The sequence below is a fragment of the Heterodontus francisci genome, chromosome 42 (genome assembly GCF_036365525.1).
Source record: "Heterodontus francisci isolate sHetFra1 chromosome 42, sHetFra1.hap1, whole genome shotgun sequence".
NCBI classification, from domain to species: Eukaryota; Metazoa; Chordata; class Chondrichthyes; order Heterodontiformes; family Heterodontidae; genus Heterodontus; species Heterodontus francisci.
The window spans coordinates 8,482,872-8,505,879 of record NC_090412.1 but is presented as its reverse complement, the minus strand read 5'-3'; the positions used below and the strand labels follow the sequence as shown (position 1 = coordinate 8,505,879).

Genomic DNA, 23,008 nt, shown 5'->3' with positions numbered 1-23,008 from the left:
AATAGCTGAAAACCTGAGATAATTGAGCTACTGACAGTTTTCAAGTGGAGCTTTGGGTCTCCCTCAGGCACCAATTAACCCTGCTCCAACATCAGCACCGTCAATCACCGAAAAGCATATATGGAATCCTGAAGCACTGTACCCCCAATGACCAAATAAGTGAACAAGTAACCTTGAAAAGGCAGAGGACGCATTTCCAAGTTGGCATGTAACGAATCTCCAACAAGGTCTACAATGGCAGCTCCCAAGGTACCAGTACAGGAGGCATGCCTCAAGAACATTTTTGTGAACATATTTTTTATAGCCTCTTCTTCCTTGTTCCACTTTCCTTCCAGAGATATAGTTTTTTTCCCTGGTAAGATATGCCATCAAGCAGCACATTTCAGGATTGAAAACTCTTCTGCTTTGAAATTACAATGTGAATATTAACTCCCCTAACACGCAACACCTAATATATATATATAAAAATCTGTATCTGTGTTTTTCCCCTACATTACAAATTCCTATGCCCCCATTTAAATCTGAAACTACACTATAATTACACGCTTGCACCAGCGTGATAAGTTTACACAGGCCATTTCTATTATAAATGAAAAAGTAAAATGACAGAAAAAACATTTCAAAAGAGGACTAAATTACATTTGCATGTCTTGGTTCAATTACCCCTTCAACCTCTAATACTGCACCATCTGAAGACTACACTTGGTCTCGAGTCCCTGTGGCAATGCCACTGCATATCAGCTAGTGGAACAGAACTCAAAAGAAAAGTTATGTTAAACTTATACAGAATCTTGGTTAGACCATGCATATAGAAGCACTGGAGAAAATGCAAGAGATTCACAAGGACGATATCAGAGCTGAGAGGGTACAACCATCAGGAAAACTGAACATGTTGGAGCTCTTTTCTCTATGACAGAGAAGACAGGTGACTTAATAGAGGTGTTTAAGATTATGAAGGGGCTTGACAGAGTAACGTAGTGAAGATCTTTCCACCTGTGGAGGTTCAGAACTAAGGGTCATAAACAGAAGGTAGTCACTAATAAATACTTTAGGGAATTCAGGAGAAACTTGAATAGCACAGATGCATTTAAAGGTAAGCTATATAAGATCATGAGGGAGGAAATGAATAAAAGATTATGTTGGCAGGGCAAGATAAAGAAAGGTGAGGGGGGACTCATGTGGAAGATAAACTTGTTGGGCCGAATACCTGTTTATGTTTTCCTGCTCCTATTTCTTATGTTCTTCCCTGCTCCTATCTCTTACGTGCTGTAGCGTTCATGTGAAATTCTTTTGTTGCTTCCTTAAAACAAAAGGTGCTAACCAGATTGAAAGGCTTAAAAAAAAAGAGTAGAAAATCAAATTTAATAGAAACTCTAAGTGTTGTAATGTTCACAGTGAAATTTAAAGATATTTATCTCTGTTTGCATTGCAGCTGGAGAGAAGTCCAAGAGAAGGGCCCATGCTTGCAGCATCATGGGTCTCTGTCCGGCATCCATTTCGTGTCGTAAAAACATGCGACCAGATTTTGCGACAGCACCATCAAACTTCAGTCCCAAACCGGATGTCTCACAAAAGGTTAGCACCATCTTTAACACAATGGGCATTATATAGTGTGTGCAGGACTCCTGCAAGCAGCTCATTATTTATCCAATTTGAATGGTTCTTTCCCCTCCTCTCCCAAAAAAAACTGCCTATTTTGGGGGAAGCTTTAACAGGATAAATATGCAAAGAGCTTTTAAAAAGTTGTAAGAAAGTGTTTTCAATAAAAATATACCTATATAAAAAAGGAGTCCATAAAACTCATGATAATTGAATTCACAAAATAACACACAGGTGGTAGTGTTTATCCAGTGGGCCGATTCCCAAGCAGCAGTCACAGATGTCTTTAGTCTCAATGTCAGAGTCTGTTTCTCTTTGTCATCAGCTGATGAACATAATCCCACAGTTTACTTGGGTCTGTCTCATTGCGGTGAATCATTGTAGTCAGGGCTTCAGCCTGGTCAAGGCTCTGCCAGTAATCTTGCTGCCACATTTGTTTCCAACTGTGGAGAAAGGATCAAATTAGATCAGCGAGTTAGGCGGCAGGAGGATTTGATAAGAAATATTTACGTTGCTAATCCTGCAGAACAATCCTAAATTGGAAAGAGATCGAAGGCCAGTCCCACTGCATTCAATTGAACCATCAACAATTCCAGGGTTTTAGTCCCTATTATCTTACCTGGAGTACATAGTGTTTTGTGTGCAGAGCTTCCGGACACCAGACTCACATTTCCCCATTGCCACTTTGAGCTTGTACCCCCATGTCCTGCAACTGTGATTTAGATCAAAAGGCACATTCTAGATTTAGCTTCTCTGTACCATTTTTCACCTTAAATAGCTCTATATTCAGTTACCTCCTTATCAAGGCTGACAAGCTCAAGTTTATTAACTCATGACAATTAGTAATAACCATTAAAAAAAATGCACAGTTTTAGTAGCATTTAAAAGCCACTTGGCTATTTTCAGATTCTTTTACAGGTTCGGCAGTAAATCGTACCATCAAACTTTCAAAGAAAATTCAAATGTAATTAGCAACTTGCTGCAGAAGTGGATGTTTTAGAATTGTATCTCATCCACTATTTTTACTTTAACGAAAATGTAGGCTAATCTCAAACCTACACCTTAAACCAGGAAAGATCACAAATTATCAATAAGGATGACATAATCAACGGCATTAAAACTAAAGTATAGTGGCCTCTATAGAAATGCAATTTTTTTTCCACTGGATAATAATTATTTGCATCACCCTGTGTCCTCTCTTGTAGTCCCATTTTCTCTAATCCTTGTAAAGTCTCACAGCCTTCCTGTTCAAGAACTGACACACTCATCCTCAAACCTCTCACTCTACCCCTACCGAGTGATCTTTTCTGGCCACATGGCCCTGCCTACAGCATCCTCTCTTCCGATTACCTTGTACCCGATTATTCAGTCAGTGACATGTTTTAACAGCAGAACCAAGTTAGATGCTGATATTCTTTTCTTAGAGAATAGTGGACCTTGAACAGACTGCCAGTTCGTGCAGTGAACACTGATTCACTGAATTCCTTCAAGTGACAGCTGGACCTGTTTATACCAGGTGTGGAGATCATCCACTACAAGGAGGTAGGTACCTAGTAACGTTGGGCTAGAGTGGGCTCCTGGACTAATTTTGATCACTTAAGGGGGTTAAGAGGAAAATTCCACATTCTACCCTCCCCCCCCCCACCCCCCAAAGTTGACCTGGGTTTTTAAATCTGGTTCTCCCAGAAGATTGCAATGGGTGGGAATTTTTAATATTTTCATGCACAGCGCATCATAACTGTATGGGGCAGGCAAGACAAACCAGTTCGTATGTCCACTCAATGTTTTATTGAAGCTAAGAGTTAAATTTCAACATTTGATGTGGCTAATTTATGATCATTCTCAAAAGCTGCAGCATCACTGAGAGGCAGTACAGTATATTTAACTCTTGTGTTTAATCACACAAGAACTTCTATTTAAATAGCGCCTTTAACAAAATGAAACATCCTAAGGTGCTTCACAGGAGCATTATAAAACAAAACATGACACCTCGCCACATAAGGAGTTACTAGGGCAGATGAGCAAAAGCTTAGACAAAGAGGTAAGTTTTAAAGCGTGTCCAAATGGAGCAAATCGAGGTAGAGAGTTGCAGTGGTATCGGGAGCGAATTCTACAGCTTAGGGCCTAGGCAGCTGAAGGCACAGGCACCAATGGTGTAGTGATTAAAATCAGGGATGCTCAAGAGGCCAGAATTAGATAGGCCCAAATATCGGAGGGTTGTGGGACTGGAGGAGATCACAGAGATAGGGGTGGGTGAGGCCATAGAGGGATTTGAAAACAAGGATAAGAATTTTAAAAGCAAATGTTGCTTGACTGGGAGCCAATTTAGATCAGTGAGCACAGGGGCGACAGGGGAACAGGACCTGGTGTGAGTTAAGATATGGACAGCGGAGTTTTGGATGACCTCAAGTTTGCAGAGGATAGAATGTGGGAGACCAGCTAGGAGTTTGTTGGAATAGTCAAGTCTAGAGGTAACAAAGGCACGAATGAGGGTTTCAGCAGCAGATTTTCTTTTCCAGATGAGCTGAGACAGCAGCGAAGTAGGGTGTTGTTATGAAGGTGTAAATAGGCAGTCTTGGTGAATATGTAGTCAGAAGTTCATCATGAGGTTGGTTTAATCTCAGATTGCTGCCAGGGAGAGGTATGGAGTCAGTAGCTAGGGAACAGAGTTTGGAGCGGGGACTGAAAACAGCTGCTTCAGTCCTCCAATTTATTTAATTGGAGGAGGTTTCCGTTTATCCAGTACTGGAAGTCATATTAGCAGTCTGATAATTTAGCAACAGTGGAGGATTGGAGCGAGGTGGTGGTGAGGTAGAGCCGAGTGTCACAGCATATGTGAAAACTAACGCTGTGCTTTCAGATGATGTTGCCAAAGGGCAGCATGTAAATGAAAAATAGGAGGGGGGCCAAGGATAGATCAGAGCACTGAACAAATGTTAGCCTTTGACAACACAGTCACATCCCAACACAATCATAGAATTATACAGCACAGGAGGGGGTGATTCAACCCATCGTGCCTGTGCTGAATCTCTGAAAGAGCTATCCAATTAGTTCCATCCACCTCCTCTTTCTCCATAGCCCAAATTTTTCCCCTTCGGGTACATATTTCTTTGAAAGTTACTATTGAATCTTCTTCCACCACCCTTTCAGGCAATGGCTTGCAGATCATAACTGGCTGAGTAAAAGAATTTCTCCTCATCTTCCCTCTGGTTGCTTTGCCAATTATCTTCAATTGGTGTCCCACTCTCCCCCTTATTTACTCTACCAAACCCCTCAATTTTGAACCTATTATATCTCCCCTTAACTTACTCTGCTCTAATGAGAACAATTCAAGATTCTCTGGTCTCTCCAAATATCTGAAGCCCCTCATACCTGGTATCATTCTGGTAAATCTCCTCTGCAACCTTTCCAAGGCCTGACATCCTTCCTAAAGTGTGATGTTAGAATTGGACACAATTCTCCAGATGAGGCCTAATGAGCAATTTGTAAAGGTTCAGCATAACTTCCCTGCTTTTGTATTCTATGCTTCTATAAAGCAAAGGATCCCATAAGCCTTTCTAACAGCCTGATCAACTTGTCCTGACATCTTCAAAGATTTATGTATGTGAACTCCTAGGTCTCTCTGTTCCTGCAATCCTTTCAAAAATTGTACATTGTGATATAACTCATCATTAGCATGTTGGATACACAAACAAAAAACATAATTAGATCACAATTAACCTAGCAGCATGCTGTGGGGTTTTACAGAGGTCAGCTAACATGTCTAGGCAAAGTGCGCTTAATGCAAGTAGCAGGATTGACATATAATGCTTATGAGGAAACTCAATAATTGCACAATAGGTTATTTCAAATGGATCACAGCGCTTGCTTTTGTGAGTATACACTGACTTGTACAAAGCTTTTACCACTCTTTACCTGGCATTTACCACATGTTCTTGGCAACTATTGTGGTCTGTACCCTCCTGACGCTGAAACTTTGTTGAACTGTCCAGCATTTTCTGATTACATTATGGACGGAATCAAAGAATGTGGTCCCCAAAAATGATCCCATAAATCCATGCAGTTACTCTGTCATTATGATTAACGTAAAAGATAATGATACCCTGTTGGAAATATCCTTCCCCCCCCCACCCACTCCATATTAATTTTTAACATTTTGCTCCTCTCCTCTGCCCACTTCCGTGTTTGTTTCCATATCTCTTCATTCGGTTGGGAAAAGCTGCAAACAATACACTTCCCTGAGTGTATCTAAATGATGTACTTAGCATTAATACAGTGCACACTGAAGAGTTCACCTTGATTATAGAGCAAGGAACAAAATCTTCAGTTAATGATAAATATACTTTTGCACCTGTCCCTGAAAGGGCCAATGAATTGCTTGTGCATCCTGTATTTTGACACTGATTTCATCAATGAGAGAAAATTTGGCCATGTCTATCAATTTTTGTGATGGGGATGGGAGACGGAAGGAATTATCCTCCTGCAAAGCAAGAAATGTTTAGTCATGATGCTCCAGCCATTACAGGTGTGAGACAGGCCTGATGGACCAGCTGGTCTTTTGCTGCCTGTCAATTTTGTATGTTCAACATTGCCTTCTGAATAGCTAATGAAAACAGTGAAAAATGCAGTCCAAGCACCAATCTTTGTGGAATACCACTTCCTACCTTTAGCCAGTCTCAGTAACTACCCTTAACCCATACTCTCTGTTTTTTATTTTGTAGTCAGCTTGTTATCCATTATACTACTTGTCCCCTCACTCTGTAGTAAAAAGTTCCAAGGTGCTTCACAGGTGCATCAAACAAAATTTGACAATGAGCCACATAAAGAGCTATTAGGACAGATGACCAAAAGCTTGGTGAAAGTGGCTTTAAGGAGAGTCTTAAAAGGAGCAAGGAAGTAGAGAGTCGGGAAGGTTCAGGGAGGGAATCCAGGACTTAGGGCCTCGGCAGCTAGAGGCATGGCTGCCAATGATGGAGCGATGAAACTCCATGTGCATGAGGCCAGATTTGGAGAAGGACAGAGATCAGAGAGGGTTGTAATCCTGGAGGAGGCTACAGATAAGTATGCTTCTACATTGCTGTGGGGACTGAACTGTAAGCACAACCATAATGGAGTAAGCGACTGGTGATTAAAGATAATCACCATTTAATTGATTTACACTGAAATCCACACACGGGGCAGCAAGTGGAAAGCTGGGAATACTTTCTGATGGTACTTTGTTTCTTGCTTTCTTCATGTGTCTGCTCAATCAGAATGCTTCTTTTTGGAGAAAAAACGCTTCCATGAATCATGATAATAGGATGACTTTGCGGTGAGGAATGAAACTGGGCAGAGGAAAGCAGTCATTAAGTGGAAGGTTTCCAACTGATTTTATTACACAGGATGGGCACTTTCTTTAATGGACATTTTACAGAAATGAAATCTGGCTGCACTAAATGATGGGTTGACTTAAGAGTCTGAACAGAACAGTGTTGAATTTCTAAAATTAACAGCCTTACTTCTATAAGTACAGACAAGCCAGATTTAATAGTACACTGCAGTGGAACGACCTCATATTTAATCTAGACAGAAAGCTTTCTTGACAAAAGGTGGTCCCATACGCATTCTTATATCTTGGCAGAGATAACGTGGATAACACGTTTCAGGAGGTAGTCACTCCGGAGCTTAAGAGAGCACAGGCAGACAAGGTGGTCAAGGCAGGTAGTGCAGGAGTTCCCAGAGGGCATCCCACTTTCTACGTTCTGAGTACCAATGGGGGAGAGGGTTCCTCTGGAGAGTCGAGCGACAGTCATGACCAGGGCACCATGGGTGGCTCACCCGTGCAGGGAGGGAGGAGAAAGGACAAGACAGCAATAGTGATAGGGGAACAGATTGGCATTTCTGTGGTCGCAGCTGTGATTCAAGGATGGTATGTTGCCTCCCTCGTACAAGGGTCATGGATATCATTAAGCAGCTACGGGGCATTCTGGAGGGCGAGGGTGCATAGCCAGAGGTCGTAGTCCACATTGGTACCAACGATATAGGAAGAAAGAGGGATGAGGTCCTGCAGGCTGATTTTAGGGAGTTAGCAACGAGATTAGCAAACAGGACTTCAAAGGTAGTAATCTCTGGATTACTCCCAAAGCCACATGTGAGTGAGTATAGAAATAGGAAAATACACCAGATGAATGCATGGCTGCAGAGATGGTGCAGAAGGGAGGGCTTCAGATTTCGGGGGCATTGGGACCAGTTCTGGGGAAGGTGGGACCTGCACAAGCTGACAGTTTGCACCTGAACAGGACTGGGACAAATATCCTCGCAGGAAGATTTGCTAGTGCTGTTGGGGATGGTTTAAACTAGCTTGGCAGGGGGATGGGAACCTGAGCGCAGTCTTAGATAGGACAATTTCAGGGCAGGGAACAGGAGGCAGAAAATAAGCAAGTGACTCTGAAAGGCAGAAGAAGCAAAGGTTAAAAAGTGTGCAGCACAGGAATTTGGCAGTGTTAAAGGATATTTATTTAAATGCAAGGAGTATAGTAAATAAAGCCAATGAGCTGAGGGTACAGATAGACACAAGGCAACATGATATCGTTGCTATAATGGAAACTTGGCTTAAGGAGGGGCAAGAATGGCAACTCAACATCCCTGGAGATAGAGTTTTCAGGAGGGACAGAGAGGGAGATAAAAAAAAGGAGGGGGTGTAGCATTATTAGTTAAGGAATCAATAACAGCTTTGATGAGGGATGATATGCGAAATGAATCGTCAAATGAGGCCATATGGGTGGAGCTCAGAAATAATAAAGGGGCAGCCACACTACTAGAAGTGTACTATAGACCCCCAAATAGTGAGAGGGAGGTAGAAGAACAAATATGTAGGCAAATTTCTGAGTGCGAAAACTATAAGGAAATAATAGTTAGGGATTTCAGCTACCCCAATATCAACTGGGATACAAACAAACAGTGTGAAGGGCACAGAGGGGACAAAATTCTTGGAACTACATTCAAGAGAACTTTTTTTAGCCAGCACGTAACAAGCCCAACAAGAGGGGGCGCAATTCTAGATTTAGTCTTCAGTAATGAAGCTGGGCAACTGGAGGAAATAACAGTGGGTGACCATTTTGGAGACAGTGACCATAATACGGTAAGTTTTAGCATAATCATGGAAAAGGACAAAGATAAAACAGGAGTAAAAGTTCTAAATTGGGGACGGCAAATTTTAAGAAACTGTGAGGTGACCTGGCGAAAGTGGACTGGATACAGCTACTTGAAGGAAAATCAGTGGCAAACCAGTGGGAGGCATTCAAAAGTGAGATACTACAGGGACAGTGTAGGCATGACCCCACAAAGATAAAGGTTGGTACTGCCAAATCTAGAGACCCCTGGTTATCTAGAAGCTTACAGAGCAAGTTAAAGCAGAAAAAAAAAGCTTATGACGATCACAAAAATCTTACTACATCAGAAAGCACAGGGGTGAAATAATAAAGGAAATTAGAAAAGCAAAGAGAGGACATGAAAAACTATTGGCAGGTAAAATCAAGGAAAACCCAAAGATGTTTTATCAGTACATTAAGAGCAATAGGATAACTAAGGAAAGGGTACGACCTAACAGATGTACAGGGGAACTTATGCATGGATGCAGAAGATGTGGGCAGGGTTCTTATGAGTTTTTTATCTCTGTCTTCACAAAGGAGAGGGTTGATGTAGACATTATAGTTAAAGAGGAGGAGTATGAAATATTAGGTACGATAAGCATAATGAGAGGGAAATACTAAAGGGTCTGACATCCTTGAAAGTGGATAAATCGCCAGGACCGGATGGATTGCATCCCAGGTTGTTAAAGGAAGTCAGGGAAGAATTAGCAGATACGCCGAGGATCATCTTCAAATCCTCACTAGATACAGGTGAGGTGCCAAATGATTGGAGGTCTGCGAACGTTGTACCATTGTTTAAAAAGGGTGCAAGGGATAGGCCAAATAATTATAGGTCAGTCAGTCTGACCTTGGTGGTGGGTAAATTGTTAGAATCTATTCTGAGGGACAGGATAAACTGCCACTTAGAAAGGCATGGATTAATCAGGGATAGTCAGCATGGATTTGTTAAGGGAAGGTTATGTCCTACTAACTTGATTGAGTTTTTTGAGGAAGTAACAAGGAGGATTGATGAGGGTAGTGCAGTGGATGGGTCTATATGGATTTTAGTAAGGCATCTGACAAGGCCCCACATGGCAGACTGGTCAGTAAAATGAAAACCCATGGGATACAGAGCAATGTGGCAGGTTGGATCCAGAATTAGCTCAGGGCCAGGAAACAAAGAGTCGTAGTTGACGGATGTTTTTGCGAATGGAAAGCTGTTTCCAATGGCGTTCCACAGGGCTCGTTGCTGGGTCCTTTGCCGTTTGTGGTATATATTAATGATTTGGACTTAAATGTGGGAGGCATGATTGGGAAATTTGCTGATGACACAAAAATTGGCCATGTAGTTAATAGTGAAGAGGATAGCCGTAGACTCCAGAATGATATCAATGGTTTGGTTGAGTGGGTGGAAAAGTGGCAAATGGAATTCAATCCAGAAAAGTGTGAGGTAATGCATTTGGGGAGGGCAAATAAAGCAAGGGAATACACAATAAACAGGAGGATATTGAGAGGGGTAGAAAAAGTGAGAGACCTTGGAGTGCATGTCCACAGGTCCCTGAAGGTGGCAGGACAGGTAGATAGAGTGGTGAAGAAGGCATACGGAATGCTTTCCTTTATTGGCCAAGGTATAGAATTCAAAAGCAGGGATGTAATGCTGGAACTGTATAAAATGCTGGTTAGGCCACAGTTAGAGTACTGCGTACAGTTCTGGTCACCATATTACAGAAAGAACATAATTGCTTTGGCGAGAGTACAGGAGATTGACAAGAATGTTGCCAGGGCTTGAAAGTTGCAGCTATGAGGAAAGATTGGATAGGCTAGAGTTGTTTTCTTTAGAACAGAGGAGGCTGAGAGGTGACTTAATAGAGGTGAACAAAATTATGAGAGGCCTAAATAGAGTAGACAGGGAGGACCTGTTTCCCCGAGTGGAGAGGTCAATTACTAGGGGGCACAGATTTAAGGTGATTGGTAGAAGGATTAGAGGGGACACGAGGAAAAACTTTTTCACCCAGAGGGTGGTGACGGTCTGAAATGCCCTGCCTGGGAGGGTGGTAGAGGCAGGTTGCCTCACATCCTTTAAAAAGTACCTGGATGAGCACTTGGCATATAATAACATTCAAGGCTATGGGCCAAGTGCTGGCAAATGGGATTAGGTAGACAAGTCAGCTGTTTAAATGCATCGGTGCAGACTCGATCGGCCGAAGGGCCTCTTCTGCACAGTATTATTCTGTGATTCTGAGTGTCTGGAATTCACTGCCAGGAGTGGTGGTGGAGGCAGAAACCCTCAATTCTTTTAAAAGGTACCTGGACCTGCACCTGAAGTGCTGTAACCGGCAAGGCTACAAACCAGGTGCTGGAAGGTGGGATTAGATTGGGCGGCTAGCTTTTTCGGCCAGCACGGACACAATGGGCTGAATGGCCTCCTTCTGTGCTGTAATTTTTCTATGGTTCTATGGCAGCTAATGCACAGCTACTATCTTACCAAAAAATTCTCCTTGCATTTAATCCTCTCACGTTATGTATGTCTATGTTTGTTACTAAAGTCCTATGCTCCTATATTTCTGGCCTCCGAATGAGGAAGACTTTCATTTATATAGCGTCTTTCACAGACTCAGGACATCCCACAAAGCATTTCACAACCAATGAAGTACTTAAGAAAAATATCAGTATTTTTTGGGGTAAGGAGAAAATAGATAAAAGTTGGGTAAATTAAACAGCACAGTTAAAGCGGCACAGTGGCGCAGTGGTTAGCACCGCAGTCTCACAGCTCCAGCGACCCGGGTTCAATTCTGGGTACTGCCTGTGTGGAGTTTGCAAGTTCTCCCTGTGTCTGCGTGGGTTTCCTCCGGGTGCTCCAGTTTCCTCCCACATGCCAAAGACTTGCAGGTTGATAGGTAAATTGGCCATTAGCAATTGCCCCTAGTATAGGTAGGTGGGAAGGAAATATAGGGACAGGTGGGGATGTGATAGGAATATGGAATTAGTGTAGGATTAGTATAAGTGGGTGGTTGATGGTTGGCACAGACTCGGTGGGCCGAAGGGCCTGTTTCAGTGCTGTATCTCTAAACTAAACTAAACTGCCTGTGGGAAAACAAATCACAGCCAAGGCAGAGTATGCTAGTCAGTCCAGAGCCCTGGAGGAAACTACAGATGAATTCTCTCAAGCCTTATATGTGCTTTCATCTTCCTGCATACTCATGGTGCTGTTCAGAATGACTGCACCATCACTACAAGTTACCATCCACAGGATCCGAAAACCTTGGAACTCTTGACCCTCTCATTCATCCCTTCCGACTAAAATCAATAGGACTTTCAAGCTTAAACCTGGCATTGCCTAATCACTCATCTTGATTTACTGTATTTAGGCTATGCTTTGGTAGGTTCTTGTACCTCAGGCCTTCAACGTTATATATTAAAAAAACAATGTACATTAAATCTTGAGGACTCTTTACAGATATTCTATACCTGGTCACTCTAATTAATCCCACAAACCTGCCATACTGTGTTAGATCAATGAATCGCTCCAGCACAAAGCTATCCATGCTGCCTGCCAATTCCATCCTTGACCATTACTCAATATAACAGTTTTAATTTTAGCATTTACTCAGCTTTGGGCTCGTCTCCAATTTAATACACTTGAGTTACAACCCTGACAGCAGTCTACCATAATACTGATGCACAAAACTGATCAACTACTTCCCAAGGAGCTTTTAATATTCAAAGTAATTACTGTTATCACAGAAATAAACTGCAGGTTTTTTTCCGACACTTTCAAAGCCATTCTGCAAAGGTTTTAATTAGGTATGTGAAACATGTAACTACTGGTTGCTTTATGAAAACCTTTGCACTGCTAAGTATTTTCACATTTTGTACGTCAGTAGTGAACACTGGTCAAAGCTAGTGAAATAGTCCTGGACCAATTAACTTACTGATAGCAAGTACCACCTTCAACAGCACCTCCCAAACCCATTAGGGGCTTGTTTCATCTGGAAGGACAAGGATATCAGGTGCTTAGGAACACCATCACCTGCAAGCTCCCCTCCAAGCACACACCATCCTGACTTTGAACTATATTGCTATTCCTTCATCATTGCTGAGTGCAAATCCTGGAACTCCCTACCCAACAGCACATTTTCAAGGACAATTCGGGATAGGCATTAAATGTTGGCCCCAACAATGCTCCCAACCCAGGAATTAATATAAACAATATATCTCAACACTCCATCTAAATTTGTTGCAGTTAATAAATTTGACTTTGTTGTTATACATAACATTCCCAGTAATTCACATTTTTAAGAATCAATCCTATAGATTCAACAACTTAATAACTAGAATAACAAAATCTTAAAACTGGTTGTTACCCCCTGTTATAACTAGGACTCGCAGGCAGAAGCTTTTCACTTCTGATATACTCATGGCAAACTGCCATCACCAACACACAAAAAGCAGCCATTGGTCATCAATGTAGCGTTTAGCTTCAATTCTTGAAAAGCAATATTCAGCTTGCGTTGTATTTTTCTATACAACTAACTAAAGCGCACTGCATGTTTAATTACAAGATTTGTATCAGTAGCACAATTATTTTAACGGTGGAAAATATTTAACCAACCCTATTGCTTTGTAAGTCTGCCGTGCTTTGTTCCTCTTCTGTCAAAACATTGCTGTTGCTGTAGTTACTGCACTTCATTTTTTCTTACTACCATAGCTAAACATTCTGTGCATCGTCACAGGTCAATAGTTGTGAACAAGCAGCAACATTTACAAATATGTTTTAACAAAATGGGAAAAAACTTCCAGCTTCACAGGACCACATTCCCCATCCTATCCTCATTAAGTGCTACTCTACATCTCCTTAAATTGACCCTCAGACCTGCATAATCATCTTTTGGCATGAGCTAATCTATGAACTCCTCCTTATATAACCTAAAGGGAGACAGCAACTGCCTATGACCCCATGATCTTCCTTCCTTCCTCCATAATCTGGCTGTTTTCTATGGGAAAGCATCAAGAGTAAATGATGCTGGGAACAGAGTCAAAATACAGTACTTAGTCAAAGCTTTTATCTAATTCCAGTTCAGATATTTTAGTAGAAATCACAGCATGGACACTAGCTATTTGTTTGATAATGCTCCTTTGCAGTGCCTTGGGACATTATACAATGTTAAAGGTGCTATATAAATGAAAAGCTGCTGTTGTAAATATGTACAGTAATAGCTTGTCAATATTTTCATATATGTCCTGCCTGCCAAACACAGTTCATCACTGCAATCCTAACATGCTTATTCACACCTACACCACTGATTACAATTTACTTTGAAGCCCTCCCCTCAGTGTCTATGCACTTGCCATGCAACCACTGTACAATCCCATGGACAGAATTTCAACCTTACATGAACTGTACAACACATCAGGCAAAATTAAATGTACTGGCGAAGAAGATGCAGATTAACATTAGCAATATCAGCACTAACTCGCCTCATTTTTGAGTGGTTTCAACTCCGAGTAAGAAATCCATAACCCGCAGCCATCATCAGCAACTCCCCATCCCCCCTTTTCAGCACGTCAAAGCTCAAAAGCAATCATCTAATTCAAACTCTTCTAATCTCAAATTATTTTTCCATTTAAAAAAAAACAGAATGAAAGCAGGATTTTAGCTTAAAGGATTTGAAACACCAACAGAATCCACTGTCATTTACAACTGGCATCAACAACCAGCTTAACAGATTACATCATCATTTGGTTCATTCTTTCATAAGCTTCTAGTACTTGCTTGGCCTGCCCTACAGAGATCACATCACCACACCTCTATACATCACTATATGGCATCTACAGCAGGTAATCCAGAAACTCCACTATGCATCATGTTACACCTTTCAAGCAAAGATCTGCTAATGTGAGGGAAAGGAGTTAGTATTTAGGGCTGAAAAGACAAATCATTGAAGTAGCTTAGGTTACTGCATCTAGAAAGAAAGAACTTAGAGTCTCTCATAGAATGATATGCACAGCAGAGGCCATTTGGCCCACTCTGCCCGTTCCAGCTCATTGATAGAGCTATCCAATTAGTCCCACTCCCCTGCTCTTTCCCTATAGCCCTGTAAATTTTTTTCCTTTCAGCTATTTATCAAGTTCTCTTTTGAAAGTTACTATTGAGTCTGCTTTCACCTTTTCAGGCCACGTATTCCACATCACAACACCCTAGCTATGTAAACTAATGTTTCCTCATGTCGCCTCTGGCTCTTCTGCCAGTCACCTTAAATCTGCGACCTCTGGTTATCGCCTCTTCCGTCACGAGAAACAGCTTCTTCTTATTTACTCTTTCGAAAACCTTCAAGATTCTGAACACCTTTATCAAATTTCCTCATAACCTTCTCTGCTCCAAGGAAAACAACCCCAGCTTCTCCAGTCTCTCCAAATAACTAAAGTCCCTCATCCCTGATATCATTCGAGTAAATTTCCTCTACATCCTCTCCAAGGCTTTGACATCCTATATAGAACCAGCTTATATATCGCACCTTTCACAACGTCAGGATATCCCAAAGCGCTTTACAGCCAAGCCAAGAAGGAGCCATTGGATTCTGTTCAACTTCCCAGCCTCTCCTGTACCCACGTCAGCTCTGCCTTGCCCTCCACTGCCTCAGCGAGTCAACATTGTGTGTCCCGACTCCTAAGTCTTTTTACCTGGGAATTGTTCTCGGAGCCAGGACAGCAGTGATCTTTCTGGCTTCATATTCAGGTAAGTTACTTACCCTCTGGATTGTGGGTGCTCCATAGGGCTGGTTTCCCTGTGCACCAACTCAGGGCAAACCAATCTTGGAAAGGGACTTCAAGCATGCATTAGGCCCCATATTTGCCTTTGTCATTACCCAATATGCAGGGTACGGTGGCATTGTAGTTATGTTACTGGACGAGTAATCCAGAGATCTGGCTAAAAATCTGGGAGACAGGAATTTAAATCCCACCAGGGCAGCTGGGGAATTTAAATTCAATTAATGAAATAAATCTGGACTAAAAAGCTACTATCGGTGATGGTGACCATGAAACTACCGGATTGTCACAATAACCCAACTGGTTCACTAACGTGCTTTAGGGAAGGAAATCTGCCACCTTTACTTGGTTTGACCTGGTTGACATCTTCCATTTGAAATGGCCTAATGAGCCACTCAGTTGCATCAAAGCTGCCGCGGTGGACTGCAGCGGTTCAAGGCAGCAGCTCACCACCACCTTCTCAAGGCAATTAAGGATGGGCAATAAATGCTGGCCTTGCCAGTGATCCTCACATCCTGTGAATGAATAAAAAAGCATTGGCGCATTTCCAGCTGGAGGTGCAAGTGCTTCCTGCCCACCATTGTGAGGCCTTTGTCGGCTGCATAATGCCTGAAGAGCAGGCACTACGTGACCCGATTTCTAGACTGATATGCTTTAAAACAAAGAGATGCACACAATTCTATTTGAATGGAAAATACAAAATCAATTTAAAAAACTGAATCAGCACTCTGGGTGCATTGTAGTGATCAGCTTTATCTCACCAAGGATGTAGCAGTGTGCTCAAACCTCACAATATCTTAGTTACTGCCTAAGGTGAGTACCGATTCAAAAATACCACCATTATATATAGGACACACAGCAGGGGAAGAATTCTCAAATGCAGCGGCAGGATGGTCAAGTTAAGAACGAATGCCATGTCGTGCGAATATTTCTCCAATACTCCTATGCTCTGTACACCGGAAATGATGGCAGTAACGTACCTATCATCTTCAGGAATCTCATCAAAGTTTCCATATCCAGGGATTGGCAGCGGGCAGCCCATGTGATTATAAGCAGCTATTCTAGGGGCTGGAAGCAGAAACTTAGCTGGCTGCTGTCGGTGAGCCTCCTCTGCCCGCAGGCGCTCGTTCTCCTTATTGCAAACAAAGCACTCAAATCCATTCAAATAGTTGGGCTTGCTAATGTCATTCACGCCCCAGTCTCTCTTTTCTAAACTCTTCAGCAGCTGAGTGTTGGTGATGCCACCTGGCTGTTTGTACTCTAGATACTTCAAATACTCTTCATCATTCTGATCGAGGAAGTTGATGAAGTCTGCCAAGTCCTTTGGAGATTCAAAGCTGTCGATCAGAATTATAGAGTGCTGATTGGGCATCCAGTCCTGCACCACAGGGGAACCGTGGTATATTGGCACAGCTCCTAAGTGCATGGGGCGCCACAGTTTCTCAGTCATATAATCATCGCAGATTGCGTTCTCCATGGCAAGATGAAACTTGTACTTACTTATGAAATCCATGAACTCTGAATCTTCGGTTGTGGCAGTTAGTGTATCCACCAGCCGGTCACTAGGCAGGTCTTTGTTCTGCAGGCACTGACCGTAAGAGTCAATCTATGTGCGAGAAAGGGAAGGAAACAAAGTTGAATTAAGTATTCATCAACATGTGTCTTAAGAGTCGTTTTAAGTTAAAGTTGACGAAGAGAAAATTGCTTGGTGAAGACTTAGGAACATTACTTTGCTTTACCAGTAGTAAATGCATATCCTAGGCAGAGTTAAAATGGCAATTTTCTTTCGTTTGTGAATGGCAAGGAGGGGCAATTTGGGGATAAGCCGCAACTCAAATGATGCAACAAAGCTTGCCCCCACATAGCAATGTGAACATGATAACTAGTTCAACCACATCACAGAAGTCAATTAATATCAAAAACATTTCTGGTTTAGAACAGTTAATTTTAGTCTTTGTCAACACCACAAACAAAATTACTATAATCATAATAAAGTATATTTGGCCGCCTAACCACTGAGGTTCCTATTATAGTGATTAAGAAATGAACTTCAAACAGAATGCAGCAGAATCTCTGTGCGCTGCAGTAACTAATAAAAACTTTATAATATACACACACGTTACAGCTACAGTCGACTCTATTATTTGATTATGGCACTTTGTATGCCAACAGAACCCAGATGCAGACAGAGGGCTATTTTAGTCACCTCATCACTTTTGGTTTATCCAGTTGAGATAAAAGGATGCACTTCATTGGCTGTCAAGCGCTTTGGGACATCTGGAGGTTGTGAAAGGTGCTACATAAATGCAAGTCTTCCTTTCAGAATACATCAAAACAGCAGATTCATCACTTAGGTTTCTTTTTTACAGTAAATGCAGATTTTCTATCCAGGTCTAATTAAAGTTGCATATTTAAGTATTAAAACTATGTAAAGCTTAGTCAAAAAGGAATGTTTCGTTAAACAGAATGGCATCAGTTAAACTACTGAACAAAATCATTTCACAAACAAGTGCAATGCTATCTATTGTCGCTGAATCTGTAAATATGACATTTATAAAAAAACACATTCGATATTAGTCTAAATAAAATAGACATATTGTAAGATTCAATATTTAAACATAAATGGAATTTGAATTTCAAATAAAAACTCTTTATGTTGTTCGTAACTTCTGTAGCTGCAGTTAATGCAGAACAATATTTCAAAAGGGGGTGAAAGGTTATTGGGGGTAGGTGGGAATGTAGAGTTGAGGTTACAATCAGATCAGCAGGCTCGAGGGGCCAAGTGAACTACTCCTGCTCCTAATTCATATGTAAAACTGTTTTACTTACTAACCCAGTGTTGAAGCCAATACTGTGATTTCTTCTTCAGATTTTCTCCTGCTTGTAGAGTTACACTGCCCCCTACTGTAAAGGTATAAGCTATATTTTGTATAAATTTATAGGCAATCATTTGCATTCTCTTTCTCTATCCTCTTCCCCACCTCTTCAAATAGGCTGGATAATATTTCACCATTTTGGTGAGACTTGTACTCATTGCCATAAGACAGTAATACTGGGAAGTTGAATCTTTAACAAAAAAAAGCTTGAGTGACATCGAGCACTCCGAGGTCAGGTACAGGTCAACTGCAGAGTGAAGATCTTTTTCCAGTCTTTCCTCAAATTTTAGAAACCAACTGTTCTGCAAATTAATTTTCCATCTTAATCTCAAGTTGAAATCATCTTTGCCCCTCAATTCATATATAATCAAGCTCAAAATTCAACCATTTAAAAAAAACGGCATAGAACGTCCTCATTTGTAATGCATGCGGTGGAGAAAGAGAAAATTTATGTGCTATAGAATTTTTTATAAAATGAATTAACCTCACTCCACTATTCATAAAACCTCAACTACAAAAGCCATGTCAGGTACACAAGTCCTGTGTGAATTAAGCTCTATGCTTACTATAGATTCAATACTGGCGACCACTCTATCCCACTTACCTCCTTCTTCTTGGGAAACAGCAAGATATGGTCTGAGTCACTAAACTGTCTCCCACATCCCTAAAAGCCAGATTACAGCTGGGACCATTTGGGAGAATTCTGAAATTGATCAAGGTCTCATACCTTTCCTGTAAAAGGGGGAAATTAAAACTTCCCGCTTATCCATAGCCAAATTAATTTTTTTTAAAAAAAGAACTTAAAGTCAAGTTTCTCTTCACTTGCATCTGCCACACAGCCATTGCAGAAAAGCTCATCCTTGTTCCTTTCCTTCGATCGCAAAATGCTTCCGCCAGAAATATGCAGGATGTTATTAATTTCCTTGTGCAACTTTCTACTGCAAACCATCTTGCCAAGTATATTCCCTCAAGGAGCCTTTATCTCAGGGCCTACAGAGTGATTTTAACAACCTCACTTTCCGATTACTGGTGCCAGATAGTTGGTCTTTTTGACTATGCCATCCGCCATTCAGTCATGGGTTACTGAAGTCCTTTTGGGTCTGATTGATGACATAACTCAATTGCTGAGTGATGTAATTTAGATGTACTGTTTCTGATTAAATGTGAGAGTTTATTGCACCAGTCACAGGCTGAGCACCACATACTTGTGTAGAATTGTGCCAGTCTTATCCACCTTCTGTGCTGAATCCCAACAGCAGCACTGGATAGTTGGGCGAGCTGAGAAGACAGTTAACTCCACCTCCCCGTCCCCCGACCAAAAGTGAACAATGGTCGAGTCAGTGAATTGTTGTGGCTATAAATGTGCTTCCAACTAATCGCCTGCGTGGAGGGTAGATGCTGACACTGTTGAGCTGAAAGACCTGTTTTCATGCTGTAACCTCAATGTAAACAACCTGGGCAAAACACCAGCTGAGTTTGTTACTCATTAAAGAAACTCAGCTGCGACTGACTGTCGATCTGGGTGATGGCAGGCTGCCTAACACTGTCTTTTACAGCCAATTTTAGGAAGCCAAATGCTCAAGGTAGCCAGCGAAATTGGTTTTAGGATACTTATGAATTCAAGTCTGCCACTGATATCCCCTCAGGTTCAGTGGATTCAGCTTCTCTAAGTGGTCTGAACATATTACCTTTTCTAGGAATTGACACACTACTTTTACAATCACATAACCCAGGAATTTAATAGCAGTCCTCATGAGCTGAACATAATTCTTGTATCTTTCACATGACTAGTTCTTCAAATCTCTTCAAAGACAGACTGAGTTAACAGTAGATGAAGTGAAATGAAGTTTTTCTTCCCCAAATCATTAAGGTGGCGAATATATAGAGCGACATTTATGGACAGATTCACTTATTTCAACTGATGTAACTTAGCTCCATGTACCAACATAAAAAAAACACTATGCTACCAGCTTCAATGGTTTATCCTGTTCGACATGTCAAGTCTCTGCAAATCTTAATTTTTTGAAGATATCTTTACCGCCGGAACAGCTTCTCCATTGCTTTATTCCTGACTATTCCGTCCAAAAGAATCCGATACATTCCAAAACACTGGGTCTGAGGTGTTTATCAATTATTGAGACAAGCTACCAATTTTCTGATCATTTACAGTCTACTTCGATATCACCTTAACTCAGACCCTTTTAAACTTGCAACAAAACACTTTTAAAAAGCATTTCACTAATTTATTGCTCTAAATCCAAACTGATTTAGGGTGAAAAAGTTAGGTGTCAGCCATGGCTCGGCAGCAGCATTCTCCCCTTAGAGTCTGAAGGTTGTGGCTTCAAGTCCCACTCCAGGGACTCGAGAATAAAGTCTAGGTGACACTTTAGCACAGTACTGAGGGAGTGCTGCACTGTCAGAGCTGCCATCTTCCAGATAGTTTAAGAGCAGGAGGATTATTTCCAACATTATTTCCGCAAAAAACATCACAAAAAAAAAACACATGATCACATTGCTGTCTGTGGGCACGCAGTGTGCAAATTGCCTGCCGCGTTTCCTACATTACAACAGTGACTACACTTTGAGGAGTACTTTATTAGTTGTAAAGATTTATAGGACACTCTGAAGTTGTGAAAGAAAGACCTGCATTTATATAGGACACTTCACCATCCTAGAACATCTCAAAGTGTCGACAGTCAATAAAGTAGTTTTGAAGTATAGTCACTGTTGTAATGTTAGATATTTGAAGGCTTCCATATAAATCCAAGTCTCTTCTTTAAATGGACAAATGATCAAAACAGTGAATTTACCTATTACCCTAACCCCTGGACCCAGCCTTTACCTATTACCGTTAGCCCCGCCTTTTGATCTGTCATTGTCCCCTGGCCATGATCCTATGCCTGCCCGGCCCCATGCGACCTGTGGTAGACCTTCTCCCCAACAGCCCCGGGCATACCACAGGTCCGGTCACCACCCCTGCACCAATCAATGCCCCTCCCTGCACTTGTATCGCCCCAGGAACCCAACTGCTGCCACCCACTAGCCCCAGACCCAATCTCCCCAGTGCCCAGTCCCAGCACCCATCAATTCCCACCCCGCCCCCCCAAACAGGCCCTGCACCCGTCAATCCCCCCGCCACCTCCCCCCACCCCGTCAATTCCCTCCTTCCGCCCCACACCCGTCGTCAATCCCCCCCCCCACCTCTCCCCTCCTGTCAATCCCCCCACCACTCCTCTCAATCCCCCCGTCCCCTCAAATCCCCCTTCCGGTCAATCCCCCCGTCCCGTCAATCCTCCCATCAACACCTCCTACCCTCCCCTTAAAACCCCTCCCATCAATCGGCCCTCCCCCCCCACCTCTCCCCTCCCCTCCCGTCAATCCCCCCCCCCCCCCCCCGTCCCCTCAATCCTCCCTCCGTCAATCCCCCCATCAACACCTCCTACCCTCCCCTTAAAACCCCTCCCATCAACGCCCCCTCCTCCCGTCAATCGGCCCTCTTCCCCCCCCCCCCAATTCCACCCCCCAATCCCCACTCCCCCCCACCCCCCACCCCCACCTGCAGGTGCTCCATCAGCTGGCGGACATAGCGGTCCCTGTCAGACGCCACCTCGCAGTGGGACTGCAGGTAGAGCACGGGGGCTTGGCCCAGGTGGCGGAGCCGCTTCTTGTGGGCGAGGCTGAGTGCGGGAGGCCGCTGTAGGTAGCTGGCGGCGGGCAGCCACTGCAGGGTGAGCGGGTAGTCGGAGTGGCGGCGGAAGGTGGCGGTGTAGTTGAAGAGGCGGATGCCGGCGGCCTGCGACAGCAGGTAGTTGTTCATGGGCGACTCCTCGTGGAAGAGGGCCCAGGTCTGGTGCGGCGGCCGGGGCAGCGGCGCCTCGTAGGCCCTGAAGTCGGTGCCGTAGAAGATGATGGAGGCGGTGCGGCGCTGCCGGTGGGCCCGCTTGCTGCGGGTGACCAGGCAGGAGCCGGAGCCGCAGTCGATGCGCTGAGTCCGGCCCGGGAAATGCGGGAAGAGCTGCTCGCTCCACCACAGCAACACCGGCAGCTCCCGCTCGGCCCGGCTGTCGTTATTACCCGGCCCGCGGTATCCGCCCGCCCAGGCGAACTCGAACTCCGACAGAGCCGAGGCCGCCTCGAAGACCTCGGCCTCCCGCAGGCTGCACACCGAGGCGAACAAAGCGACCAGCGGCCACGGCCTGAGGAGAACGGCCACCATGGCGTAACGGTCAGCTTTGCGACCGTGCCGCCCTGCTTTACGGTAGGAGGTCGGCCGGAGAGGGGGGGGAACACACTGACACTTTACGTCAGCATGTGAATACTGTCGACACTTTACGGCAGGAGGTCAGGAAGTATCTGGAGAGTTCCGAAGAAGGGTCACTGACCTGAAATGTTAACTCTGCTTCTCTCTCCACAGATACTGCCAGACCTGCTGAGTATTTCCAGCATTTCTTGTTTTTATTTCTGGAGAGAGAAACTGGGTTAACGTTTCAGGTCAGTGACCTTCCATCAGAACTGGTTAAAATAAAATATACCCGCAGTATTTTGCTTTTATCCAAACTCTCGAACCGCTCTATCTCAACAAGTTTCAATTGGTTGCTTATCAATGTGCTATTGCACCAATCACAAAGCACATAATTGAATACACAGTGCTAATTG

At 43.1% G+C, this 23,008-nt stretch overlaps 1 protein-coding gene across 2 annotated transcripts; it reads right to left on the bottom strand.

Annotated features, from left to right (window-relative positions):
- Window positions 1-1,348: 1,348 nt before the first annotated feature.
- Window positions 1,349-22,773, bottom strand: fut11 (fucosyltransferase 11 (alpha (1,3) fucosyltransferase)). 2 transcript variants are annotated; one of them, XM_068020503.1, is made up of 4 exons: window positions 21,909-22,773; window positions 16,457-17,082; window positions 2,219-2,311; window positions 1,349-2,042 (listed from the first exon to the last, which is right to left on the bottom strand). In XM_068020503.1, the coding sequence occupies exons 1-4, from the start codon at window positions 22,566-22,568 to the stop codon at window positions 1,898-1,900; spliced, it is 1,524 nt and encodes a 507-aa protein (XP_067876604.1). In that variant the 5' UTR covers window positions 22,569-22,773; the 3' UTR covers window positions 1,349-1,897. The 2 variants fall into 2 exon arrangements, with proteins under 2 accessions (XP_067876604.1, XP_067876605.1); XM_068020504.1 differs by lacking the exon at window positions 2,219-2,311 and having other exon boundaries at window positions 21,909-22,765.
- Window positions 22,774-23,008: the final 235 nt, after the last annotated feature.